Source organism: Bactrocera neohumeralis, chromosome 2 (assembly GCF_024586455.1).
Source record: "Bactrocera neohumeralis isolate Rockhampton chromosome 2, APGP_CSIRO_Bneo_wtdbg2-racon-allhic-juicebox.fasta_v2, whole genome shotgun sequence".
Taxonomy (NCBI): Eukaryota; Metazoa; Arthropoda; class Insecta; order Diptera; family Tephritidae; genus Bactrocera; species Bactrocera neohumeralis.
The window spans coordinates 84,761,961-84,785,505 of record NC_065919.1 but is presented as its reverse complement, the minus strand read 5'-3'; the positions used below and the strand labels follow the sequence as shown (position 1 = coordinate 84,785,505).

The following is a 23,545-nucleotide window of genomic DNA, read 5'->3' as shown; positions in this document are numbered from 1 at the left end:
ATGAACGTATAGCTATACTCAGCGATAGTCAAGTGGCACTCAAAGCGATTTCCGCGTACGAGATCAAATCACTATTGGTGCAGGAATGCATGGTAGACTGAATATCGTATCGTAATCAAGTGCACCTTATTTGGATGGTTGGTCCTCTCACCTCCGCAATGATGAAGCAGTGGGTAGGGAAAAGCATTGGCAACAACTCCTAGACATGCGCCATTGCAAGTTGCTAATGGGTGGTTACAATCTTAAGAGGTTTAAATACATATGTAATCAATCTCCCAAGGGAAAACTCAGGCAACTTGTCGCCTTCTACACAGGCTCATTGTAAGCTAAAGAAGCACTTATTTAACATCGAATTGTCGGTTCTACGGCATGGAACCTGAAACACCAGAACACCTGCTAAATGACTGCACAGCAGTCTGTAGGCGCAGGAAAAAGTTCAGGATAGCTCGCTTCACGACAGTTGAATATTTTCTTTGTCCTTTTTGCAATTATAATTTTTGAAGTACCTACTACCTCCAGTAAATCCCACCATTTGGTAATACTTGTGGTCCTCAAACTTCTTCTCTTGCTACTATTTCCATTCTAAACATTTGTTGTGTTCGATTTTGCTTGCTTATAGACAATTTAGGGCGTTTTCTCGAATCCAATATTAACATCTACTGGGTTCAGCAACGCTCCAATTTCAGAATCGCTCTTAGCAAGGAGCCTCAATTTTTCAGCTATTCCAACTTTTACTCGCTTTGAATAAATAATTTTTGCACCGCTTTAGCATTAACAATAAATTTTAGAAACCTTAATCCTTTTTGCACACCGATAGGCAGTGTTAATGGTTAACGTTAACTTACCGATCTAAAAGCGGTTAGATCACCAATATGTATAACAGCCCTTGACCGGATAAAATCCGGGTCAATTCCGGTGCGTAGAACCGGCTGTTGTGGGAATTGGGTGCCGTTGGATGACAACTTATCTAATCCTTACCTTCCTAACGGGGATTAGGTAACCGTTAGAATAAGGGTGTTAATGGTTTAAGAGTTAAGCAAACAGTTAATAATAAAAGACAACGGCAAATTCAATCATAAATAAAACAATGAATGGCTTTTCATATTTTTTTATTTGTTTTATATAATTTTTAAATTTCTTTTTTTTTTGTTTTTGTTTTCATTGTATATACTTTAAATAATAAGTTTTAACAATTTTATAAAAATTAGCTTCCTTTCTAATCTATTATTTTTGTTGTGTATTTGAGATATAAAAAATTCATTCATTTACAAAAAAGGAAACATTCGCGCCCATATTCAAACCACAACGAATTGCGTTTGCACATACAAATTCGCATTTGCCTTACTACACTCTACTTACCTAAGTGTGATATAAAAATAAGAATGCTATTACAAACTTACGAACTAATATTACGGTCTATAGTTAAACGCACGCTGACTTTCAACATCACTCATGACATTTCATATCATACATATATGGTATATATGTACATATACCATATAGATATATGTCTATGTGCATAAATATTTTTCAACACACGCTTAAAAATGCATTTGCATACAATAGTCTGAACATATCCAAATACTCCGATTTCATTACATACATACATACATGTTGATGTAGATATATATACATGTGTGCTATAGTAAATGACTTTAAATGTGATTACGTGTGGAAACGTAAAAAATTATAATAAAGATTTAACCAGAACTACGTATTCCGTCACTGAATGTTAGGTTTCTTTTGCTCCCATTTTTAATATATGTAAATTAAATTTGTACTATTTCATTTAAGTTTGACGACGGCAATTTAATTTAAAAAAATATATAATAATAAACTTCTTGTTCTTGTACTTTTGCCATTTTGGGCATTCGGCAAACCGAATCACTGCTTCGAGAAAAAAAACGTTTTTCATTAAATGCGATTAAAAATGCAAAGGGTAAACGAATTCGAATTATCGAGTTTTGGTGTAGTTGTCGTTGATATATCTAAAAATAAAGTTATACAGTTACAGTATGTATTTACTTTAGTTGTAACCTTAACGCTAATATTTACAAAATATTTTAGTAAGTTGAGGTTATGTTACTATTTATTTTTGTATATATTCTAATGAATTTTTTGTTCAATTGACTGTTTGAATGAGGTAAGTAAAACACCCACCGCGTCATATCTACATTACTATTAATTATATGTTTATGGATATATGTATATACTATTGTATGAACGTAGTTCCGCACATTAAAAAAATGTTTGCAGATTTGTTTTTTTTATATTTTCAGTTGAATATATGTACTTAAATACTGACCTGGCAAGATTGGCTTTACATATGTATGTATTTATGACTTAATAAGCTACATTTTATTTAGAATCTATAAAAGGTAATGATGTGAGGAATGACTTGAAATGCAACTGTACACAGACTATATACCAGAGCCGATCAATAAGTTATCTCCAATGAAATAAAACATATCTCTATTGTCCAAAAGTGCATACGCCCAAAAAACTTATGGTAATTGCATTTCACAATTTCACATTGTTTTTGTTTGGTCAAAAATTGGGCTCTTGAGCCGCTTAACAACTAAATTATATTATATTAATCGTCCATTAAGTATACGAAAGTCCCACAAACTCGAAACATTTGTTTCTAACCCTTCTTTAAAATGTATGTATGTACAAGTGCAGCAGGTACAAAAATAATATTATTTTCATTATTATAGAGACTTTCCGCTCAGTCAAAACTTATTTACATTTATGTTGTATTACAATCAAAACAAACGCCCGAATTCATTCCAACCTCCAAACCGTCACCTTTCCACCAAAGATTTTTTTCAATAACGATTTACTTCAAATATTTACATGTTTGTTTCTGAATGGCTAAGTGTCACGCACTAGCTAGCCAAATTTGTTGGAAAAACGTTACTCAACCCGAAAAAATAGCAGAAGTGTGCACAAGGTGAGGACGTAAGAAGCTGATAATGCTGCTAGTTAAACTTTTGGCAGCAAACAATAACTTGTCCCATATGAAGAAACGGACCTGTAAACAAACAAGCGAAATTTAACGCTTTTGCTTTTGTTTATTTTAATAGTTTTGTATTGTGAAAGAAAAAATCTATTAAAAATTCTCAAGTGTTGGTATGTTGTGATCATTAAAAATAAATTCAAATGTTTCCTTGCTTTTTTCTGCTGGTTTTCCACTTCTTTTCTTTTTCGCTGTTTCGCTCTTTATGAGAACAACTTTGCATTATTCTGTTGGCTGGCAGCTAAGGAGCTATTAGCACTTCAGAAACAAACCTTATGTTTATTATTTAAAGATAAAGTCTCAAATAAATTAAAATACTCATTTCCAAAAGTGGTTTCTTCGCATTTCATATGAGAATTCCACTTTAAGCAAATGAACATTTTAAGTCCTTACTGCCAGAGCTTGGCGGCGTTTGCTTTGATTGTGTTCCTACCATTAAAATTTCAAAATTAGAAATCGTTCGTCTTTCGAAAATTGTCGAAAATCGTTTAAAAAAAAAAAACAAAGCTTACTTAACAAAGAGATCAAGTTGGGAAAATTAAATGAAAATCTACAAAATGGAGCATATTAGGTTGTCAAGTTCATAAAATTTGATATGTGCCCAAAAACTGTGTTATAAAACTAATGTGTGTTTGAACTGAAATCTAAATTAAATTTCGTTGTCAGAAATTATATAAATTTATATAAAGCGAACAAAAAAATACATAAAAGAAAAGAAAATTTCTGTTAAGTTTAAATTATTATAGTAGTTATAAAAAATTGGACACTCCTTAAACAAAAGTCATATTGCAATATGAATATTGAAATATTTAAATCGTACTTAAAATTACATATGTGACCTGGTCTACGGAAAGGGGGCTTAGGTGTCAAAAAATCAATTTTCACTTTTGATTAACGAGAAACTGACGAAACGAGTTGTTTATTTTTAACAGCTGTTTCCCAGAAAACTAGTTTTAGCACGTTAGCTCCCTTTTCGTAGACCAGGTCACATATATCGATTTCAAGCTCACGCGAATTTAATGAATATTTTGTATTTTTAATATTCACCGAGCGTGAGCTGTAAAGCGAGCATGCATAGCCTTGAAAATGCAATTATTTCACTGCTAAAATAACTTTCAATAAATGCCGTTAGAGCAATATGTTCGATACCATGCGTTTTCAACTTAACCTTTAATTCATTATGAACACATAAACACAATGCGGAGTCAACACAACGTAAATTTTAAGCGTATTTGCAAGCAAATTTTCGTATTGTTAATATTATTAGTGAATTCGTTTCCAAAGCAAGAAATGTAGTTAATCAAAATAAAAACTGTGTTTGACACATACGATTTTAAAAACTTAGTTGAAGGAAATTACTTTCATCGCCGCTCGTGCGATAACATATTTGAAATATAACAAATTCGCTTTAAAAACGAATTGAACTAATGTTGAACCAAAACCTAACGGCTTTCCAAGTTCTTTCCGGGAGATATTATAATTTGTTCATTTTTGTTCGAAACATCACAAGTACTAAGCGCTTACGTTCATCGGCGTATACATTGTGTTACATATTGTTATACTAAATATATTCATATTATATTATTTAAGATGAATATTTCTTGGTTCTCAGTATCCAGAGACCTGTTCTTTAGGAACAAATGCCTGAGTGGCTCTTTGTGTCGAGTCATTTGTTTAAATTCATGTTTTCTAAACAATTCGGTTGACTAATTGTATTTTGCGACGATTGTTTGATATGGCGCCATTGATCTGTGACAGGGTGGAGAGTGCGCCACTGACGCTGCCAATTGTGGTGCCTGTCGCTGTATTGATCGCCTGTATGGATGTTGTTTTGCTACCATTCCTTATCGTTTGCACAACAATATGCTGTGGCTGCACTTTATACTGTTTGATACTGTGTTGTTGTTGTATCTGATTTGGTTTTTGCTGCTGTTTTTGCAGTACCAGTTGTTGCTGTTGCTGCAGTTTGTGTTGTTGAATTTGTTTCTCCAGCTCACCGGCTGGGCCGATGGAGTAGTTTATATTGAGGCGGGCACGCTTCGGCGATTGCGCAGCAGCGTTCAAATCGGCAGGACTCAGTTCAATTATGTCGGAAGTATTCACGGTTAAGTGCCGATGCATCGTTTCTTTATCGTCTTCAATATCAATTGCATCGTAAATATCTTCGACCTGAAAAAATATATAGAAAATAAAGTTGTTATTATGTAAACAAAAGGTTGTTCCGAAAAGCGAAAACATAGAATACAAAAACAATACAACACAAGTACAAGTCGGCTAGAAGCTAAACAATAATTTGAACGACCATCCAAGATTGGCTATAACCGCTTAAGCGGTGTCTACGCCAATAAAGAACATCCAAGACTAGATGCTAGCCGATTTAATTTCCCTCGCATATCCTCACTATATTTGAGCTCTATTATTTTGGTATAAAGTGGTATAAACTGTTATATTCTATTTTAATTAGATAATGCGAGTACTTTTGACATATCCAACCTTTTTGAAAGACAACTATTACTGTTTTAACTTCTTTTCGTTAAAAAAAAGTCTGTTGACAGGTTGAAATGGTAGGAAAATAAGCTGTTAGTAGTATTATGTTATGTAAATATGGACATACGTACATACATATGTAGATGAGTGTGTTCGGTGAGAAAATTTGTAGGCAACAGAAAACGGAAAGTTATGGGCTTAAACTCTCAAAACAAGAAAAATAAAATAGGTTAGAGCAAACATAAACAAGCATTTCATTTGCATAGAACATACAGCACCCAAAAGGGGAGAGATTTCTTTAAAAGGTTACCGAAAAAGCAAAACTTACTACTGTACAGTAAAGCCGAAATAAGAAACAAGCGAGAAATATCAAAAAAAATGTATAAAAAATGGCAAATGTACCTTCTGCTCACGCTCAAGCACTCTTTGCACCATCTTCTCCACTCTTTTTATTTTGTGTGTCTCCAAACTCACCTCTATATCAAAATCTCGATTTTGTTGCATGCCAACGACGACATCATCGCCAGCACCACAGATGCTCACATCACCCGGCTCACTGAGTTCATCCGAGTTATTTATCACTATACCGCTACTCATCATTTCGTCCTCCTCAATGTCCTCCTCGACAAACATGTTATCCACAATGGTGTCGTCGAGTTCTTGCTCTTCCAAATCGGAAGTCTCCTCAATTTCCGATTGACTATCTAATTCGATATCTGAATCACCTGAGCTGCCATGTTTCATTTCACCCCTCTCTAATGCATCTAGATGATCCGGATGCACCATTGCGTTACGTATGCCCATGGGATCCTTACGCGACCATTTTTGCACTTCTTCGTCCATCTTCACAATGCGATCCGGATTCATTGCCCATAGGCAGCCTTTGCGTTGATTGCCATTTGTCGCGGGTTTTTCAATCTTCTCGAAGCATTTATTCAATGAGAGGTTATGACGCACACTATTCTTCCAGCCGCTCGGCGCTGTGCGGAAATATGGAAAATGCTCACACATAAAGCTATATATCTCTGATACGGGCAAGGAACCACTACGAGAATTTTTTAACGCCATGGCTATGAGACAAGAGTATGAATATGCAGGCTTGGGAAACTCAGACTCTACTGGCGCCACCTTAATGCGCTGTTGTAGCGGCTTTACGGATATTGTTGTTATAGTTGTAGTGCTGGCAGAGGATGATGACGTATTGGCTGAACTACTGTTGGCTGTGATTGGTATGAGACCTGCGGTAAAACTGCCACCACTGGAACCAGTCGACGGTGACGAGTGCGATGAGGATGAAGACGACGACGGTGAACCGATCGAATTGCTCGTATTCTGCATGAGCGGCGAGTGTACAGATGCAATGCTTTTTGGTGTAAAACTAGAGTTTTGTACATTTCGGCCCACCAACTTTGTGACATGTTGTTGGCCACCGCCAATGCTACCGTTGACATTCACAACACTTATATTTTGCAACGGACTGGAGTCACGTTCTCGCTTGAGCATAATCGTGTTGTTCGCTGCGCCCGATTGTCCATTTTGCATAGTTTTCGCACTAGATTGCTGCTTCAATTTATTGTAAGCGATGCTATTGGCAAAAGTTAGACCACCAATACCGGGTGCCAGCTTAATGGTATTCGTCGTCGTGCTATTCAGCATGCCATTTGAGTTTAGCAAACTACTACTAATGTTACTGCTTCCACTACTAGTGCTTTTTGTGGTGCCATTAGCAGTCTGCTTAGTGTTCACGTTTCCTCCACTACTGTTACTTGTGGCACTCATTCTGTTCTCATCAGTCGTTGTGGTGGTCAGCTTGCGCAATTCGACGCCTAAATCCTTTTTGATCGTATCCACCGCACTTGAATTCTTGCGCTGGAGCGCTGAATTCGTCGCCAGTGTGGCCGGCGCTGTAGTGGCGGCTGTCACTGTTGATGAAATCGCCACTATCTGCTTTGGTATGTGTGAATAAAGCTGCTCGTTGCGCATCGCACCGGCGCTAACTTTTAATTGGGCAGGTGAAAATGTTAAATGTGATTTGGTTTCGTTTACGTTCGGTGACGCGGGTGGTGGAGAACATACGGAATTCTGTAAACTATTCGCGTTTAAATTTACTTTCGGCGATTTATGTAGCAATGATGAGGATACATATGGCATTACGGACACCGGATCCACACAAGCACCCAAATCGACATAGTAATCGTTCGATGATGACCATGACGGCCCTGAGATGTTTCCCAACCAAGAGGAAAAGCTATTTGTAGAGGAAGATAACGCAGCAGCGTTTAAATTACTACCACTACTGTTGTGTATGGAAGAAATTGCGTCGATAGCGTGATCAAAAGAGGACGGCAGATCGTTGACCAGGGAAGCGAGTTCATTGCTTCCCCCCACTACACTCGAAATCTCGCTGCGAATGTCGACATCCAGCATGTCCTGCAACGAGTCTGAGATATATAGATCCAATGTCGGTCGCGATGTTTCCTTTAAAAAAAGAGAAAATAAATTAGACTAAGTTAGAGTTGGAAATAAAAATGTTAAAGTAGTAAAAGTAATACAGTACAATCTCCCATAAGCGGACACTGACAGGACCACCAGCCTTTTTGACTGGTTAATGTTTTTGTTGTTGCTGTTGCTCTGTCGAGTTAAGAATACTTGGCCGGTTAAAAAGTAATGGGCCATTGCGGTTACGTAGACCCTGTCGTGGGAACGGGTTAACAGAGTTATCTGCTTAATAACCGCTCAAAAATGCTGGGGCCGGCCATTGTGTACGGTTAAGGGAGATGTCCCCTTAATAGAGCGTCCGTACATATACATATGTATGTATGAATATAGTGTTAATAATTTAGAGTGCGATAAAATAAATGTCATAATCCAATTTTTTGCAAATTTTTTTCTTCAACATTTCACTACAACCATACCCGGGCTTCTAATTTCTCCCTACCTTTCATAAACAAATATTTATCCATACTTTTGAAGTTATAATGTAAAATATATCTATATATGTATGTATGCATGTACTATATACACATTTGGTATGAATAAAAGAAATCACATGGAAACATGTTTCAACAAATTTACATGGAAACCAGGCAATCAGAAAACGCAACGAAGTAAAGAGGAAACCGTAAAACACGAAGAAATTTACTAGGCGCATTTTCCATTTCTGACACTCACACCTTTATAAAATAAAATGCCGTGTTCTGAGCTGATAAACAATACCAACAACACCAAACCTATGAACCTATGCCAATACGGAAAAACTTCCAACCAGCGCCTTGCCCAGATAATGAGCAAATCACACAAAAAGACATCAACATTCTAACAATTCTAAATACTTTTCATTTTTATACTTACCTGCACAAATACACACTCGCATACATAGTTACCAGTAGATACACACACAATGTGCAAGCAACCGCTTGTATGTATCTAGAAGTATAAAATTTCGCAGAAGTTTGTTCACGTTTTTTGTGCCTGCTTTGCCAGGCGGTTACAAGGGTGCCTCTGAGCCGTTGTGAATTTACCAAGTTGTATGTATGTATGTTTTTTACTCAAAGTTATCGCCTGGGAAGACATACGAGCACAAAGCAAGCAAGAAGATACGTCTACATGTATGAATGTATGTCGAAAAAAAGACAACACCGCTTGAACTTGTAGTATAAAAAACAAGGTACCTAAGCAGAAACTGAAGTTAAAATAATATCTTGCCAACCAACAATACATGCATAATCAAACATAAACACACACTTGGGCACGAAATTACAAAATTACATACAACCATTGGCTTACCATTCGTGACACACATGTGCACAATTGTAGGATTTTTTCCCGCGCAACGAGAAATCATTAACACAAGCATTGATAGAAGTAATAAGTAAACAACAGTTTTACGAATACAAATAGACGCAAGGAAACTCCAATTTTAGCACACAACGTTAAAAAGTTGATAAAAAGAAAAATAAACAAGCGCAACGAAAATTAAAAGAAAAAGAATTATCGCAATGTTAAGGAACCCAGGTGGAAAGTGTTAGCATTGTGTATAACTGCGTTGAAAATATAAATTTGACAAAATATATGGGATTAGATAGTTGTGTGGGTCTGAGGATGATACAACTATACAAATGGATAAGTTAGATCATGAGGACAACAGTTGCATGCGTGGTGCGAGGATTCTTCTAGCTCATAGGTACATATATGTATATGGCTACTTTCCTTTGCAGAAAAGTTCAAAAGAAAATTATATAATTTTATATAAATGCCCTTCTTCCTTCGTTTCTTTTTACCTTATTTACAAACTTACTGTTAAAATGTTAACCCACATTTCATTCATATTTTTCTCATTGGCCTTAATGATTGTAGCAGTTATAAATATTTATAGAATCAGTAAACATGTGTCACCGAACTGGTTTCTTATAGTCTGTTATCGTACCAGCAGAAAATGTGCAATACCTACACTACAAATTATATATTTCTGCATATATAAGTACAAACAAACATACATATGTACACACCTGCTCAAAATAATAGTTACACAATACTTTTTCAAGTAAAGCTCATCAGTAATAAGTTTTATTTAAATTTTTAAGAAATACGAAAACGTATTAATATTTTTCAAATATTTACAAGCTAAATTAAATAAACTTTATTTAAAAAAATAGCAAAACAAAGAAATGTAGATCCAAAAACATTTCATAGCTAAAATAAACTTGCTCAAATAAAAAGGTACACTTTTAATAAGACAATTATTTTGGAAAAACGAATTATGATAAAACAGTTTCTTTGTATATTTAACATTAGTTAGTTAATAGCCAGTGTATCCACCATTATTTTGGATTACTTTATTTATTCGTTTGGGCATACTACCGATTAAAGCCTGACAGGTTTCTTTAGGTATCTCATACCAAGTTTTTTGTATGCACTTCCATAATTGGTCTTTGTTAGAAAGATTGACTCTTTAATTTTTTTAGTTCTCCCCATAAGTTTTTATTCGATTTAAGTCGGGGAAATTGGTCGGACCATCTTATAACATAAACTTATTGTCCTCAAAATATTTTTTAACCAGTTTGGAGGTATGTTTTGGGCCATTATCTTGCTGATATACCCAACGTAATGGTGAGTTTTCTTCAGTATAGGGTATCATGACATTTTCAAGTATTTATATATTGAACCCAACGTTCCCCTGTCATTTTGTTAGTTGTCGGGTATATAAGACCTACACTCCATACCAAGAAAAACATCCCCACACCATGACATTTCCACCTCCGTGCTTTACAGTTTTTTTATGAATCGAATGAAACTCCTTTCCTTTTGAAACGCACAATTCTCTAACAGTCGTTTCCATAAACCTGTCATTTTCCATCGTTCCATAAGATGTTTCTCATCTGAAAACAATTTTTGCTCTCTCATTGCTCTTCAGACCAATTTCTGAATGATTTCTTGCAAAGTTTAACCCCATATCTAAATTTTTTGATCGCATTAATGGAACATTCCTGGCTAATTGTCCTGGTAGCTTTGTCTTTTGCAAACGTCTGCGAACTGTTTGAGCACTTACTACATTTCTAATTTCTGCTGCCATCACCTTCGACGACTTGAATGGGTCCTTTTTACAAATAGTTACAATGTGGCGATCAAGAACTGTACTCGTTTTTTTTAACTTCCTTCAGTCTCTTCAACAAATCGCAAAAAGCATTTTTAACAAAATTAAGAGACCTTTCCATTAATTTCCCGAAGCGATTTTCCTTGCTTTCTGAGGTTTGAAACCAACCGGGCTTTTCAACAGTGCAATGTGTTTTGTCCATTTGATTAAAAAATAATTTAATTTATCTTCAGCATTTTGAGCTTTAATAAAAGAAAACTTACCAATCCAGATAAAAAAAAACTTGAAAACCTAGATAAAATTAACTTTGTTTTCACAAAAAGCTAAGTTCCCTTAAGTATGTGTAACTATTATATTGAGCAAGTTTTTTTTCTGAGTATTCACGAAAATGAAATACGAATTATTTTACTTTTTTCACCTTCCGTTATAATTTCTTTTACACAAAAGGGCAAAAAATATTATCATTAATTAAACTTAATATAGAATATGTGATCAAAAAGCCCAAAAAAATTATTTTTAAACTATTGAAAGTACTAAGTTTTATAGTGTAACTATTATTTTGAGCAGGTGTGTATGTATGTATGTATGTATGTATGTATCTATTATATTCATCATTCAGAATTCGGTATCTTTGCTCATTCATTTGAGATTCTTATCAACAGATCGACAAGTGTGAAATTAATTATGGGGTTTTATGATGACGCTTCGTTCGTAAGAGGCCCTTCTGAACTTATTACAGTGTCAACGATTATATGTATGTATGTATGGCCACTCCGATATTCTATGGGTACAGATAAAAATTGCACGACCACAAAATTGCTTGCTATAAATGTATGTACATAAGTACATATATAGATAGGTCAGTATGGTCCCTTTTGCTTATGACCGCATTTGTAGTTCATATCAATGAAATTATTGGCAAATATTAGGAAACATTTTCAGAATAATTATATAGTACACCACCGACAGTTTGGAGTTTTCCAAAGCTGTTTTTCATTGATGCTTTCTTATAAGAAGTATTAACTGATCTTGTGAAAAGACCAAATTATCGCTTTTAATAGATAATCCCAAACAAATAAACGCAAAATCTTTAAAATGCTTTATTTGCTTTAAATGCATTACTAATTATTTGATCAAATGTCTACATTTCAAGATTTTTTGAACAAAACTTAAAACATTAAATTTGACATCAACATTTGTATGTTTCTAATTGGTTAACTTGTCGTTTAGTCTGCTTTGCTATCATGTACTCATCGAAATAAGCATGAACATGGGCTATGTAGAAAAACACTGCTTAAAAAAGCGCAGTTGCAGCTACATACTTATGTAAGTTTGCGATTACATGAGGCAACTTTAGTTGCTGATTCTCGGGCGATTCTCTTTTGCTGTCGCCCATTACCTTCACACGAGCAACTTGTGTTGCGCAACTCTGCTCGAGTTTTTTTCTCATTCTCTTTCACTTTACTTTAACCCATTGTCTCTTCTTTTTCCTTATAGGTATTTGGGCCATCTACACATATATTAATCAGCTATGTCAATTAAGAAATACATTTTATTTATTAAAACAAAGATATATCACCCTTTTTACTATCGTCTGAATCAATAAGTATGGCTTCCTCCATACATTAAAAATATCTTTAATTAAAAACTCCATTTTCTAAAATATTTATATTATTATAAAAATTATTATATTCTAAAATATATGATCGTCGCCCCCTCGCCTATAAACCAAGAGTTGCCGCAACAAAAGTTGCTTCGTGTGATAAGGCTCTAACTATATACACATGTACATACATACATCTACATATGTATGTGCATATGTATGCAGATATGTCTCCAAAAACATGATAAAAACAAAAACGTGAATATTATGAAAATGACTTCAAAGTATGACGCTGAAAAAATAAAAAAAGCAAAATAAGAAATACAAGTGTAAGCAGCAAGAGCAGAATAAAAGAAAAACAACAAAATACTATTTGAGAACGGGGGTGAGAGGAATAATGACAGCACTGTTCTTTTGCATGTCGACTTTGTACCACAGATGGGCGCCCACCAAAACAAACAACTGCTCTCCAAAGAGTACAATGCACGGCCACTATGCTAAAGATACACAAGATTGAACATACATATGTATGTACATTTTCGCCGTGTCAGCAGCAAAGTCGCTGTCGCAATTTAACGTTACCCATGCATTTTCTTCTCAAGACTTTTTACCCTTTCTTGTCAAGCAATAGAAGCAAAAGGTTGATCAAAGCATTCCATAGTGAAGTATGGCACAAATTCATAAACATATGTATGTACATACATGCATACATTGGTGCATTAAAGCATCTCTTATCTCCACACTCTGCTTAAAAATGTTAGACTAAACGATTTTTTCAATTGCTGCTTGTTTAGGAATAAGTATTTGTGTGTGTACATACATACATACATATGTATGCTGACAAGTAACATATCGCCTGTCGATAAGGCTGATACTTTTTCCCGCGCATCTTTTTATTTAATTTTTTTCGATTTAAGTTGGATGCATTTGTGAACGAACTTAATTGTTTATGTGAATTTTTGCACATGACCAACTTTGCTAGAATTTTTTCAGACATGTCTTATATTCTTTCGATGGTGCATGCCATGGGTGAATGCATTAGTAAATAATAGCAAATTCATGCATACATAAGAATATATGTATGTACATAGTATGCGCATATATGTACATACTTATGTATGTATGTATAATTTGTAGCTGTCATAATTTAATGTTCAAATAAGCAGATAAAGTTAACATTATATTTTTACAGAGATTAAAAATACAATTATGACAATAATCCGTGATTTTTTGGTGATCTTGAAATCGAAAACTAAAAAAATGCAATGTATCCTCCCAAACCTTATTAAGGAAAACTTACTTATTTTTTATAAAGAATTTTAAATATTTTCTCAAATTATGTCAATATTCAAACCCACCATCTTGAGATAACCTATCGGGTGATTTTTTAAGAGCTTGATAACTTTTTTTTAAAAAAAAACGCATAAAATTTGCAAAATCTCATCGGTTCTTTATTTGAAACGTTGGTTCATGACATTTACTTTTTGAAGATAATTTCATTTAAATGTTGACCGCGGCTGCGTCTTAGGTGGTCCATTCGGAAAGTCCAATTTTGGGCAACTTTTTCGAGCATTTCGGCCGGAATAGCCCGAATTTCTTCGGAAATGTTGTCTTCCAAAGCTGGAATAGTTGCTGGCTTATTTCTGTAGACTTTAGACTTGACGTAGCCCCACAAAAAATAGTCTAAAGGCGTTAAATCGCATGATCTTGGTGGCCAACTTACGGGTCCATTTCTTGAGATGAATTGTTCTCCGAAGTTTTCCCTCAAAATGGCCATAGAATCGCGAGCTGTGTGGCATGTAGCGCCATCTTGTTGAAACCACATGTCAACCAAGTTCAGTTCTTCCATTTTTGGCAACAAAAAGTTTGTTAGCATCGAACGATAGCGATCGCCATTCACCGTAACGTTGCGTCCAACAGCATCTTTGAAAAATACGGTCCAATGATTCCACCAGCGTACAAACCACACCAAACAGTGCATTTTTCGGGATGCATGGGCAGTTCTTGAACGGCTTCTGGTTGCTCTTCACCCCAAATGCGGCAATTTTGCTTCTTTACGTAGCCATTCAACCAGAAATGAGCCTCATCGCTGAACAAAATTTGTCGATAAAAAAGCGGATTTTCTGCCAACTTTTCTAGGGCCCATTCACTGAAAATTCGACGTTGTGGCAGATCGTTCGGCTTCAGTTCTTGCACGAGCTGTATTTTATACGGTTTTACACCAAGATCTTCTGTACGCACTGTACGCATTCGTGTGGTTGGTTTAATGTCCAATAAAGTAAACTGAGTGCGAAACTTGGTCACAATCGCATTAATTGTTTGCTCACTTGGTCGATTATGTAGACCATAAATCGGACGTAAAGCGCGAAACACATTTCGAACCGAACACTGATTTTGGTAATAAAATTCAATGATTTGCAAGCGTTGCTCGTTAGTAAGTCTATTCATGATGAAATGTCAAAGCATACTGAGCATCTTTCTCTTTGACACCATGTCTGAAATCCCACGTGATCTGTCAAATACTAATGCATGAAAATCCTAACCTCAAAAAAATCACCCGATATATAAAATGTTTCAGCAACATTACTTGGCAATATTTCGATGTTCGAATATTCAAACACAACGCTCTTCTTTATTTGCTACATCTCACTCACATATTATATCCACAAAATGCTCTCTCATTTTATATACACATGCATATGTATTTTTCAATAACAGATGGAATAACAGTGCGAAGAGAATGGCTAAGCCGGCAATGGACAGAAGACCGGCCGAACACAACAATGTATGTTGCAACAACAGCGGATGAGAATGTTTACCGAGTCGTCATTTCCAACGCTTCGTAGGTACACATGGCGCATTGATATGTTCGAGAGCGCATGTACACATCTACCGGCAACCGTCTATGTTAGTTTGCATGTGCGACTGTGTGTTAGCACAATGAAACTGGGTACAGTTGCCGACAAAACACATTCACACAGCAGACTCAACCACTACTATTTTTCCAGACCGGTCGGTCGTCAACTTTTAATTCTGAGCCTGCAGAGCGTAGCGAATACAAATGGAGTTTCGCTCAAATAGAGTGTTGCCATCGGAGAATAGTATTCACTACCCCCTATGTTGTCGTTTATTGGTAGGATTTCGCAAAATTTCTTTTTACATTTTGAATATTAGTGTTTTTTCTACAACAAATGTATAGAAATTGACTATTTTAATTTATGAAAAATTGATAGGATCAATATATGGACAATATATACATATGTACATACATATATCGTTAGCTATTTCTTAAAAAAAAATTATTTTACATTGCAGAAAAACTTAAAAAAAACAACAAACATTGAAAAAATTAAAACTTTTCAATATTGTTCCGATTTGAATTATTCTGTATCAAAAAGAAATGACAGCAAGCTTGTAAACGGAAGCCAATTTTGTATGACCTTGCAGCTTTAATATTACATACATATTTCGATTAAATCATTAATTGTGCTTCGTTTATGTTGCCGACTTTTCTCTTCATGTCTGTTTTTGGGACATCGTGCATGCTTCGACAAAAATCATTACAATTATTTGTAGTCCGAATGCATATCACCACTCTTCAAACAGAATTATTATTTGCTTTAAATGTAGAATTATTTTAAAAAAACTCAAAGAGGTGAAGTCCACGGCCTGACACATATTAATTAAAGCGCAATTAACCGAATATTTACATAGGTCGATATGTGATAATGGATGAAACATGAATCCATCATTTCACTCCTAAATTGTTGAATCGACAGTCATCGGAGTTTTTATCCACTACTTTAAAAAAGGAAGCACTATCAACACCGACTATTATCAGCGTTATTGGGCCGTTTGAAGAACGAAATCGCCGAGAAATGGTCGCTGGAAGAAGAAAGAAAGTGCTGTTTCAGCAAAACAATGCACCGCGTTCCAGTTCCAAGTCAGTGAAAACTATGACAAAAATCTATAAATTGGTGTCGCATCCACCATATTTTCCAGATCAGGCCTCCAACGACTATTGAAGCAATTTTCGTCGAAGAAATGGTACAGAGAAGTTGGAGGGTCGCTATAATCAGTGCATCACCCTTGAAGGGAACTATGTTGAATAAAAAATAATAATTTTGCCAAAAAAAATTTTCGAGAATTGTATTCCGCTACTCCTTATTTGGTATATATGTACATATTAGTAATTTTGTCCTTAAGTCACATACTTTACTCTTCCCTTATAAATCAATCATATTTGCGCAATTTCTATCTAAATGGCAACTACGGTCACATACACAACAGGCACAATTCTCAACCCCAGCCAAAGAACAACTGTCATGGTTTATGCTACCATTTGCCGGCCGTGTTCGTTGCTCTTCCAGCTGCCTTTGAACGATTAGCAGCTACCTTGTTCGTGTTATGAAAATGTCTAGCCAAATCGCCGTGTTTGTTACTTGTTCGAGAGGTATGTATGTATGTACGTATAAATGTTTTATGGACATACTTACACACACACATAAGACAAAACGTTTGATGCGCCTGTTACTGCAACCCAAATAAGTTTACAAGCTTACATACATATAATTAATAAATACACACAATTTTCGTTCTCTCCCCTATCCAGTTGTCGGTCTCTTTGGAATCCTTTTTGGATTTTAATCGAAAATGTGTAGCCTGTTTCCTGTGTTGCAGCTGCTCTTTTAAACTCACTTATAAATATGTACATTTAGTTATGAGTTACATGCACATACACATACATACATATGTATGTACTTATATACGTATCGACATGGATTTGTGTGGTATGTACAACCAACCGCCCTAATGTGAATTTTTTTGGCGCGCAGGACAATTAAAATGGGAGTAAAATTACAGTCTCTTATCAATGCCATATGCCAACAAGTAGTATGAATACAGAGCGAAATACATACGAACATATGTATGTATGTATGCACAAGCACATAGTCGTACGCATGTTAACTAAAAATAACACTGTGACCTTCCAGAATGCCACACAAAATGCTTTGTCTGAATGTTAACTCGATTACTCCCACTTCTTTCAGGGTCGTTGGACGAGGAGGCATATAAAGAGTTCGAATACACATAACTTTATGTGTATGTAAGTATATGCATATTTGCATGTAAAAAAATCGATAACATTCATTTTGAAAGAGATACAGAAATGATAAGTTTCATATTTCAACAGGATACCATAAGTGCCAGAAGGAGCGTGCATTTGAAATTTTCAGGATACACTTACAAAAGTATTTATGCATGTGTGTAGGATATATTTACAGAATTTAATAAAAATTTACTCAAAGTACAAATTAAATTATTTGTAAAAATATTTATTTTTCAAATTTCATATGGTGAAAATAATTACACTAAAATATCGTTTTTATTAACAAAAGTATTTTGTTGTTAATGGAGAACGATTTTTATGAATGTTCACACTATCCTTGTTGAAATTTAATTTCACTTTTACCTCAAGGTCAGTTCATTTTATAACACAAAGCAAACTCAAAATGTTTCAAGTACCTATTTATTTCTATATAATTTTATATTTTGTACATTGCGAAATTAAGTTTTGCTTATGCACTTAATTATTTACTTTGTTTGGAAACTTTCTCCAAAATCTTTATAATTGTATAAGGTTCTAATAAACACAAGGTCAAGCACATGGGTTCTAGGCAGTCTAAATCAATTGAGTATTTGTGATTTGATTTATGAGTAGCAATTTTCCAAACCTTTGTTGAAATCTTTCACACGCTGCAAATTTTCCAACAACTCGTAAGCATGACCCTGTAGACTTTCTTCCCCAGGTAGAAAATTTTAAGGAAACAATCACCTCATATAAGGACCTTAAAACACAGTAGTTATGGGCATAATTGTTGGCATCTGTGAATAGACAAACATATCTATATGTATGTATGTATACGCATAGCTATATGGGATTACTAACCTATACCATCCTTTCAGCTGTCGCAAAAGCAAAAAAAAAAACTACAATTTACCGAATGCGTACAGCAAAAAGAAAGCAAAATGCAATTTTACACAATTCTGTAAAACAACCCCAAGATACATGACTTGGCAAACACAGGATCTTAAAGAATGTGGCCCACATTAAAATTGAAATCCGTAATTGTGACACAAGCAATAAAATATGCAGAGAACATAATGGTTAATGCTTGCTCTTATTATGCATATCCCACATTGGGTAATAATTTCTTTTCTTAATGGGCGAAAAAATGTTATTTCCGGAATACTTGAAGTAATCGATTCCATTTTGAATTATGTACTTATGTATATTTGTACAGATGTATTTCTATTGTCACACCTATGTATAGTAGATGTGGCAATTTTGGAGGGAAATTCTTTCAATGCTCGGATTTCTACCGCAGAACTACTAGTTTTTGATTTAAAATATACAATTGTGTGCGTAGTAAAATACTTCCGAATGAAAAAAATTGTTTTGAAAATAAGAAAGAACATTAACTAAATTTGCATAAAAGCTCTAGTAAATACCTTCACAAATACAAAAGATCCCATACAAGTTCTGGATATTTATCTATTAGTTTGTTTGATAGTTTCATGTTATAGTGCTCCGATCTGAACTTTTTTTTTTGGGAAATTTTACTGAATTTCTTAAAGATATCTTGTCAAATGACAAAAAGTTTTCCATACAAGGTTTTGATCATTAAGTTTATATGACAAAACTACATGCTAGAGTGTTCCTGATATCGGTTCCGCCAAATGAGCAGGTTCTTGGAGAGAAAAGAACGTGTTTAAAATTTTTAGATTGATATTTCAGAAACTGAAGGTTTAGTTTCGTTTCGTTTAGTTCGCGTATACAAATTTCTATTTTATAGGGTATCCGATGTTTCCTTCTGGTTGTTCCAAACTTCGTGACAAACTTTATATACTATGTTAAAGTAATAAAAACGGTAACTTTTAACAGCTCTGAAGGCAATCAAAGATAATTTATAATCTGTTCTTGCCGGCTCTTATCTTCATTTTCTTTTATTTTTAACTTCTTTATTTAGCCCAAAACTTTTCGATTTTCATGCGCTCCCACGCCATCGATTTTGCATTGTCCACAATTTACAAAACGCCAAAAATTTTGGTTTCGACTACGTTTTTTCTTTTCATTATAATGTTAAAAATATAAAATAAATAAATGTACTAAGAAATTGCAAAAAAATAAAACAACAAATAAAAGTTTATTTTAAAAGTATACGTACTTACATACTTATATTACCCCTGTAAGAATACCGACAATAACTTATATACATACATACATACGTGCAGTGCATATACACAAGCGCGTAAACATACAAACATATGTAGATATCTACATACATAAATGAGTTTCTAAATAGTCAGACTACGTACATATGTACATACATATGTATCAGTCGTAATGCGCAGGAAATCGAAGCGATAACAAATTTACTCACATGTGTATATTGTATGTACATATGTATGTACATACAACGATCAATTTACAATCTTTTTTCATAATTATTTAAATAGCTATTACATAATTTATTTGCATGCATATGTTATATCATGTATTATACGAAGATATTGCAATGCTTAATTCCTTATACATACATATGTATATGTAAGTGCAATAAACTTTTCATTGTAGTGAAGCTCCAAAATTTTAATTACAGCGGGGAATATTGCCAGGTATAAACCATATTATATACTTCAGTACATACAGTGACACTCAACTCACTTAAGAAATAAAGTAGAATTAAGCGAAAAAGAACCAAACATTGCGAAACGGTGTGAACCCGAAACGCCGCAAAAATAAAACAGAAAGCAATACCCAGATATGAGCTAACAGTATATAATTCCCACAATGCAATAAAACCGAGTTGCTTTTACGTGTTGGCAAAAGGTATGCTATTGTTGGCACTCACAAAAGTTTCCGTTGAGCGCTTTGTATGGCAGATCCCTCTCTGCCATGATTATTCCATGTGTGAGTTAGTTCATAAATGAGACACAGATAATTCAGCACTTTTTAAGCTCAAAAAGGGGAGAGTGGATCCTACAAATGCACTCAGTCAACAGTTAAAGAGGGGGATTCGTACGATCACAACAAACACACACATACTGTATTTGTTATAAAATATTGTTGGATAAAATGCGCAAATGAGTTTGAGCCGCTACACATGCAAAACGTCGCCATTCAGCAACCAAATGAGCAAAATAGGGAAATTTATTGAGGAGCAACGGTGAGTGGTAATGCATACAAAAAGAACCATCTGACAGAGGATCCGTTCCATTCCATATGCTCGGCATACATACATATGTACATACATATGTATATTACCTATTTTAATGAAGTGCCAACATATCACAAGTCAATATTTGGCGCGATATCCGCAGACATATTTTCTTATTTGGTGTTTACATTAATACATGCATATACCGCAGAAAAAACCAGCACATTAACAAGTATTTTACCATTAATCGCGAATTGTACGTGAAAATGAATTACCAGTCCATCCATTGCAGTTAAAAGTCTGGTTAGCAGCCAACAGTCAGTTAAGTTCTGCTTAACTTAACAAAGACTCCTTTCAGTAAAGAATATTTTCTTTAAACAGGAACTTAACTGATAAATTGATGCTAAGCAGACATTGAGAAGACGGCTAAGAATATATGTATAAAGTTGTTGCAAAATTAACAATTAAATACAGAACTCATTCACAAAATTGCGAAAGATCTTTAGTGCCAAACGCTTCGCAAGAAATGTTATTTGCATACATGTAAAAATATCGTTATGTTAGTTAACATCGTGATTGCGCACACTAAGTTGCATACATTCTACATAATAAATGCATTCAATTTAGTGTTATGTTTGTTTCGCAACGATAACTAATGAAATCAAAAGGTTTTCATATGCTTAAATTAATTTATTTTAATCTACATAAGAACATGTACAAAACTTACTCATTTGTAGACACAGAGTAACTTAATTTTACTTTCATTATGGTGAGAAAATTCAAACTTCTCTCAAAATTTACATTTATCTGCTCGTGAAGAAAATTCGCGATTCTCTCTCTCAGTAGAGAGAGAACACAAATGACATTAACACAAAAAACCGGCCGGCAGCAATGCAAAAGCACACAAAAAACACGAAAATTAAACAAAAACAAAATAAACTTGACGAAAATGCATTGAAGCAGCGATTCAGCGCCGACGGCGATAACTTTAGTGTGGCAGAGACCCCACATGTGCTGATGCTTGCTAACAGCTTGTTTACTCCCGAAAAGACAGGGGCGGCAGAAAGAGTATGGTAAACAATCGATAATTGTATACGGGCAGTCGCTGCTGGCTTTTGCAGCAAAAAAATGAGCGCCGAACGTAAACCATTGCGAACAAATGTGAATGGTAAATAATAGAAACAAAAAGTCGGCAGCAATAGTAAAAGCCAAATAAACAGAACAAAATAACGGAGCGACGAACGCAAATAATGAGCAAAGGGGAGAAGAAATGTTGAATAATTAAATATTTAACAAAGTAAACTTGACACAAGCAATTTGGAGGAAAAACAAAAACAAAAGAAACTCTGAAATATTGCAAAATTTTTCATTGAGAAAAAATAAGCTATTTCGGCAATACCACTTAAAAAATTAAAGAAATATGGATGTGTTGAAACCAATTGAGTTAATACTTACAGCGTACTTATTAAGAATTGCATCGTGGTAGCCACTTGAATAATCCTCCAGCTCGAACATTTTTAAAGTTTCTATCAAACACCGATTTGCCGCTTTTTTGTACTTTGCTTTATGTTGCAATTTACTTAAATCAACAACTCCACTATTTAGTTGTTCTGAACAAATATGTGACGTTCCGTAAGAACGTATGTACATTTAACGGAACCGTTTACATGACGAGGGGGCCCGGTGGAGCTGGTGCTAAACAAAAGAACACAATCGCAACTTCACACTCACAAAAACGTATTGGCATGTACAATTGTTTTACTTCTTAAGCTTATTTGCATTGTCTTTTTCGCCACATTCGTACATTGCCTTCACATATATTTGTCCAATTTGATTTTCTTTACTGCGCTCAAAGTCGTTCTTAATCACAGCTTGCCATTATTTAACATTTTCCTTTGTGTTGATATGTGAATATTATTTGATTAAAAGAGCAAAATGATTTTATGTGTGTCTTAATTGCCAATTCGGTTATGAGCAGTTCTTACATCGCCTTGCGATATTAGTGAAAAATATATACACAATAACATTTTTCACATGGGCTTTTGGTAAGCCCTAAACCGTTTCTTGTGTTTTTCAAAAATTAAGCGGGCTCTTCGTATTTCTTCCGTTTCTTTTCATGCTTCTCCACGCACATTCGTCTCACTGTTTTTCGTTCCAAATTCGCAGCCGGCCGGTCAAGCAGTTGTTGGGCACAAAATCCAATCACACTGAAAATATCCAAACGTAACGAACAACTTGTAGAAAAGCGCGCACTTCCTCACTGAGCACACAAAATCAACTGAGAGTATCGCTGAGAAGAACTTTCGTATTAACCGACAGCGCTGCGCGCGGAGCAGGTAGCGTCGATAGCAGCTCTGCGCGCAGCACAACGCAACACAACTTCGAAAGAGAACGGAGAGAGCACGAAATTCAACCGAATGAATACTTTTTAAAAATTAACGTTCGCCGGCGGTCTTCATTCGCTTTGTGCATATATTCTACGGGTTGCCATATTTATTTCTTTTTTCTTTTCAATACTTTCCGAATAAGTAAATAAAATTGATTAGATTTTCTGATAGGAACAAATAGAGAATCGGGGTTCAATTTACACTCTACTCGTATTTTACGAAAACTGAATTTTT

The 23,545-nt window shown here is 34.8% G+C and overlaps 1 protein-coding gene and 1 long non-coding RNA gene across 3 annotated transcripts; one reads left to right on the top strand and one right to left on the bottom strand.

Moving 5' to 3' along the window:
- Positions 1-1,424: 1,424 nt before the first annotated feature.
- Positions 1,425-23,199, bottom strand: LOC126751706 (serine-rich adhesin for platelets). Of its 2 annotated transcripts, none has more exons than XM_050462178.1 (3): positions 22,380-23,199; positions 5,909-7,984; positions 1,425-5,188 (listed from the first exon to the last, which is right to left on the bottom strand). In XM_050462178.1, exons 1-3 carry the CDS (start codon positions 22,572-22,574, stop codon positions 4,709-4,711), a joined length of 2,751 nt encoding a protein of 916 aa, XP_050318135.1. In that variant the 5' UTR covers positions 22,575-23,199; the 3' UTR covers positions 1,425-4,708. The 2 variants fall into 2 exon arrangements, with proteins under 2 accessions (XP_050318135.1, XP_050318136.1); XM_050462179.1 differs by having other exon boundaries at positions 5,981-7,984.
- LOC126751724 (uncharacterized) lies at positions 16,926-17,506 on the top strand. Its single transcript, XR_007665917.1, has 2 exons — positions 16,926-17,155; positions 17,315-17,506. It is a non-coding gene; the product is annotated as an uncharacterized LOC126751724 (long non-coding RNA).
- Positions 23,200-23,545: the final 346 nt, after the last annotated feature.

Coding starts and splice junctions, on each gene's coding strand:
- LOC126751706 (XM_050462178.1), bottom strand. CDS start 22,574: ATGTACATACGTTCTTACGGAACGTCACATATTTGTTCAGAACAACTA. Junction 7,985..22,379: donor CAATTCTTAATAAGTACGCT/GTAAGTATTAAC, acceptor CTTTTTTTAAAG/GAAACATCGCGACCGACATT. Junction 5,189..5,908: donor TGCTTGAGCGTGAGCAGAAG/GTACATTTGCCA, acceptor ATATTTTTTCAG/GTCGAAGATATTTACGATGC.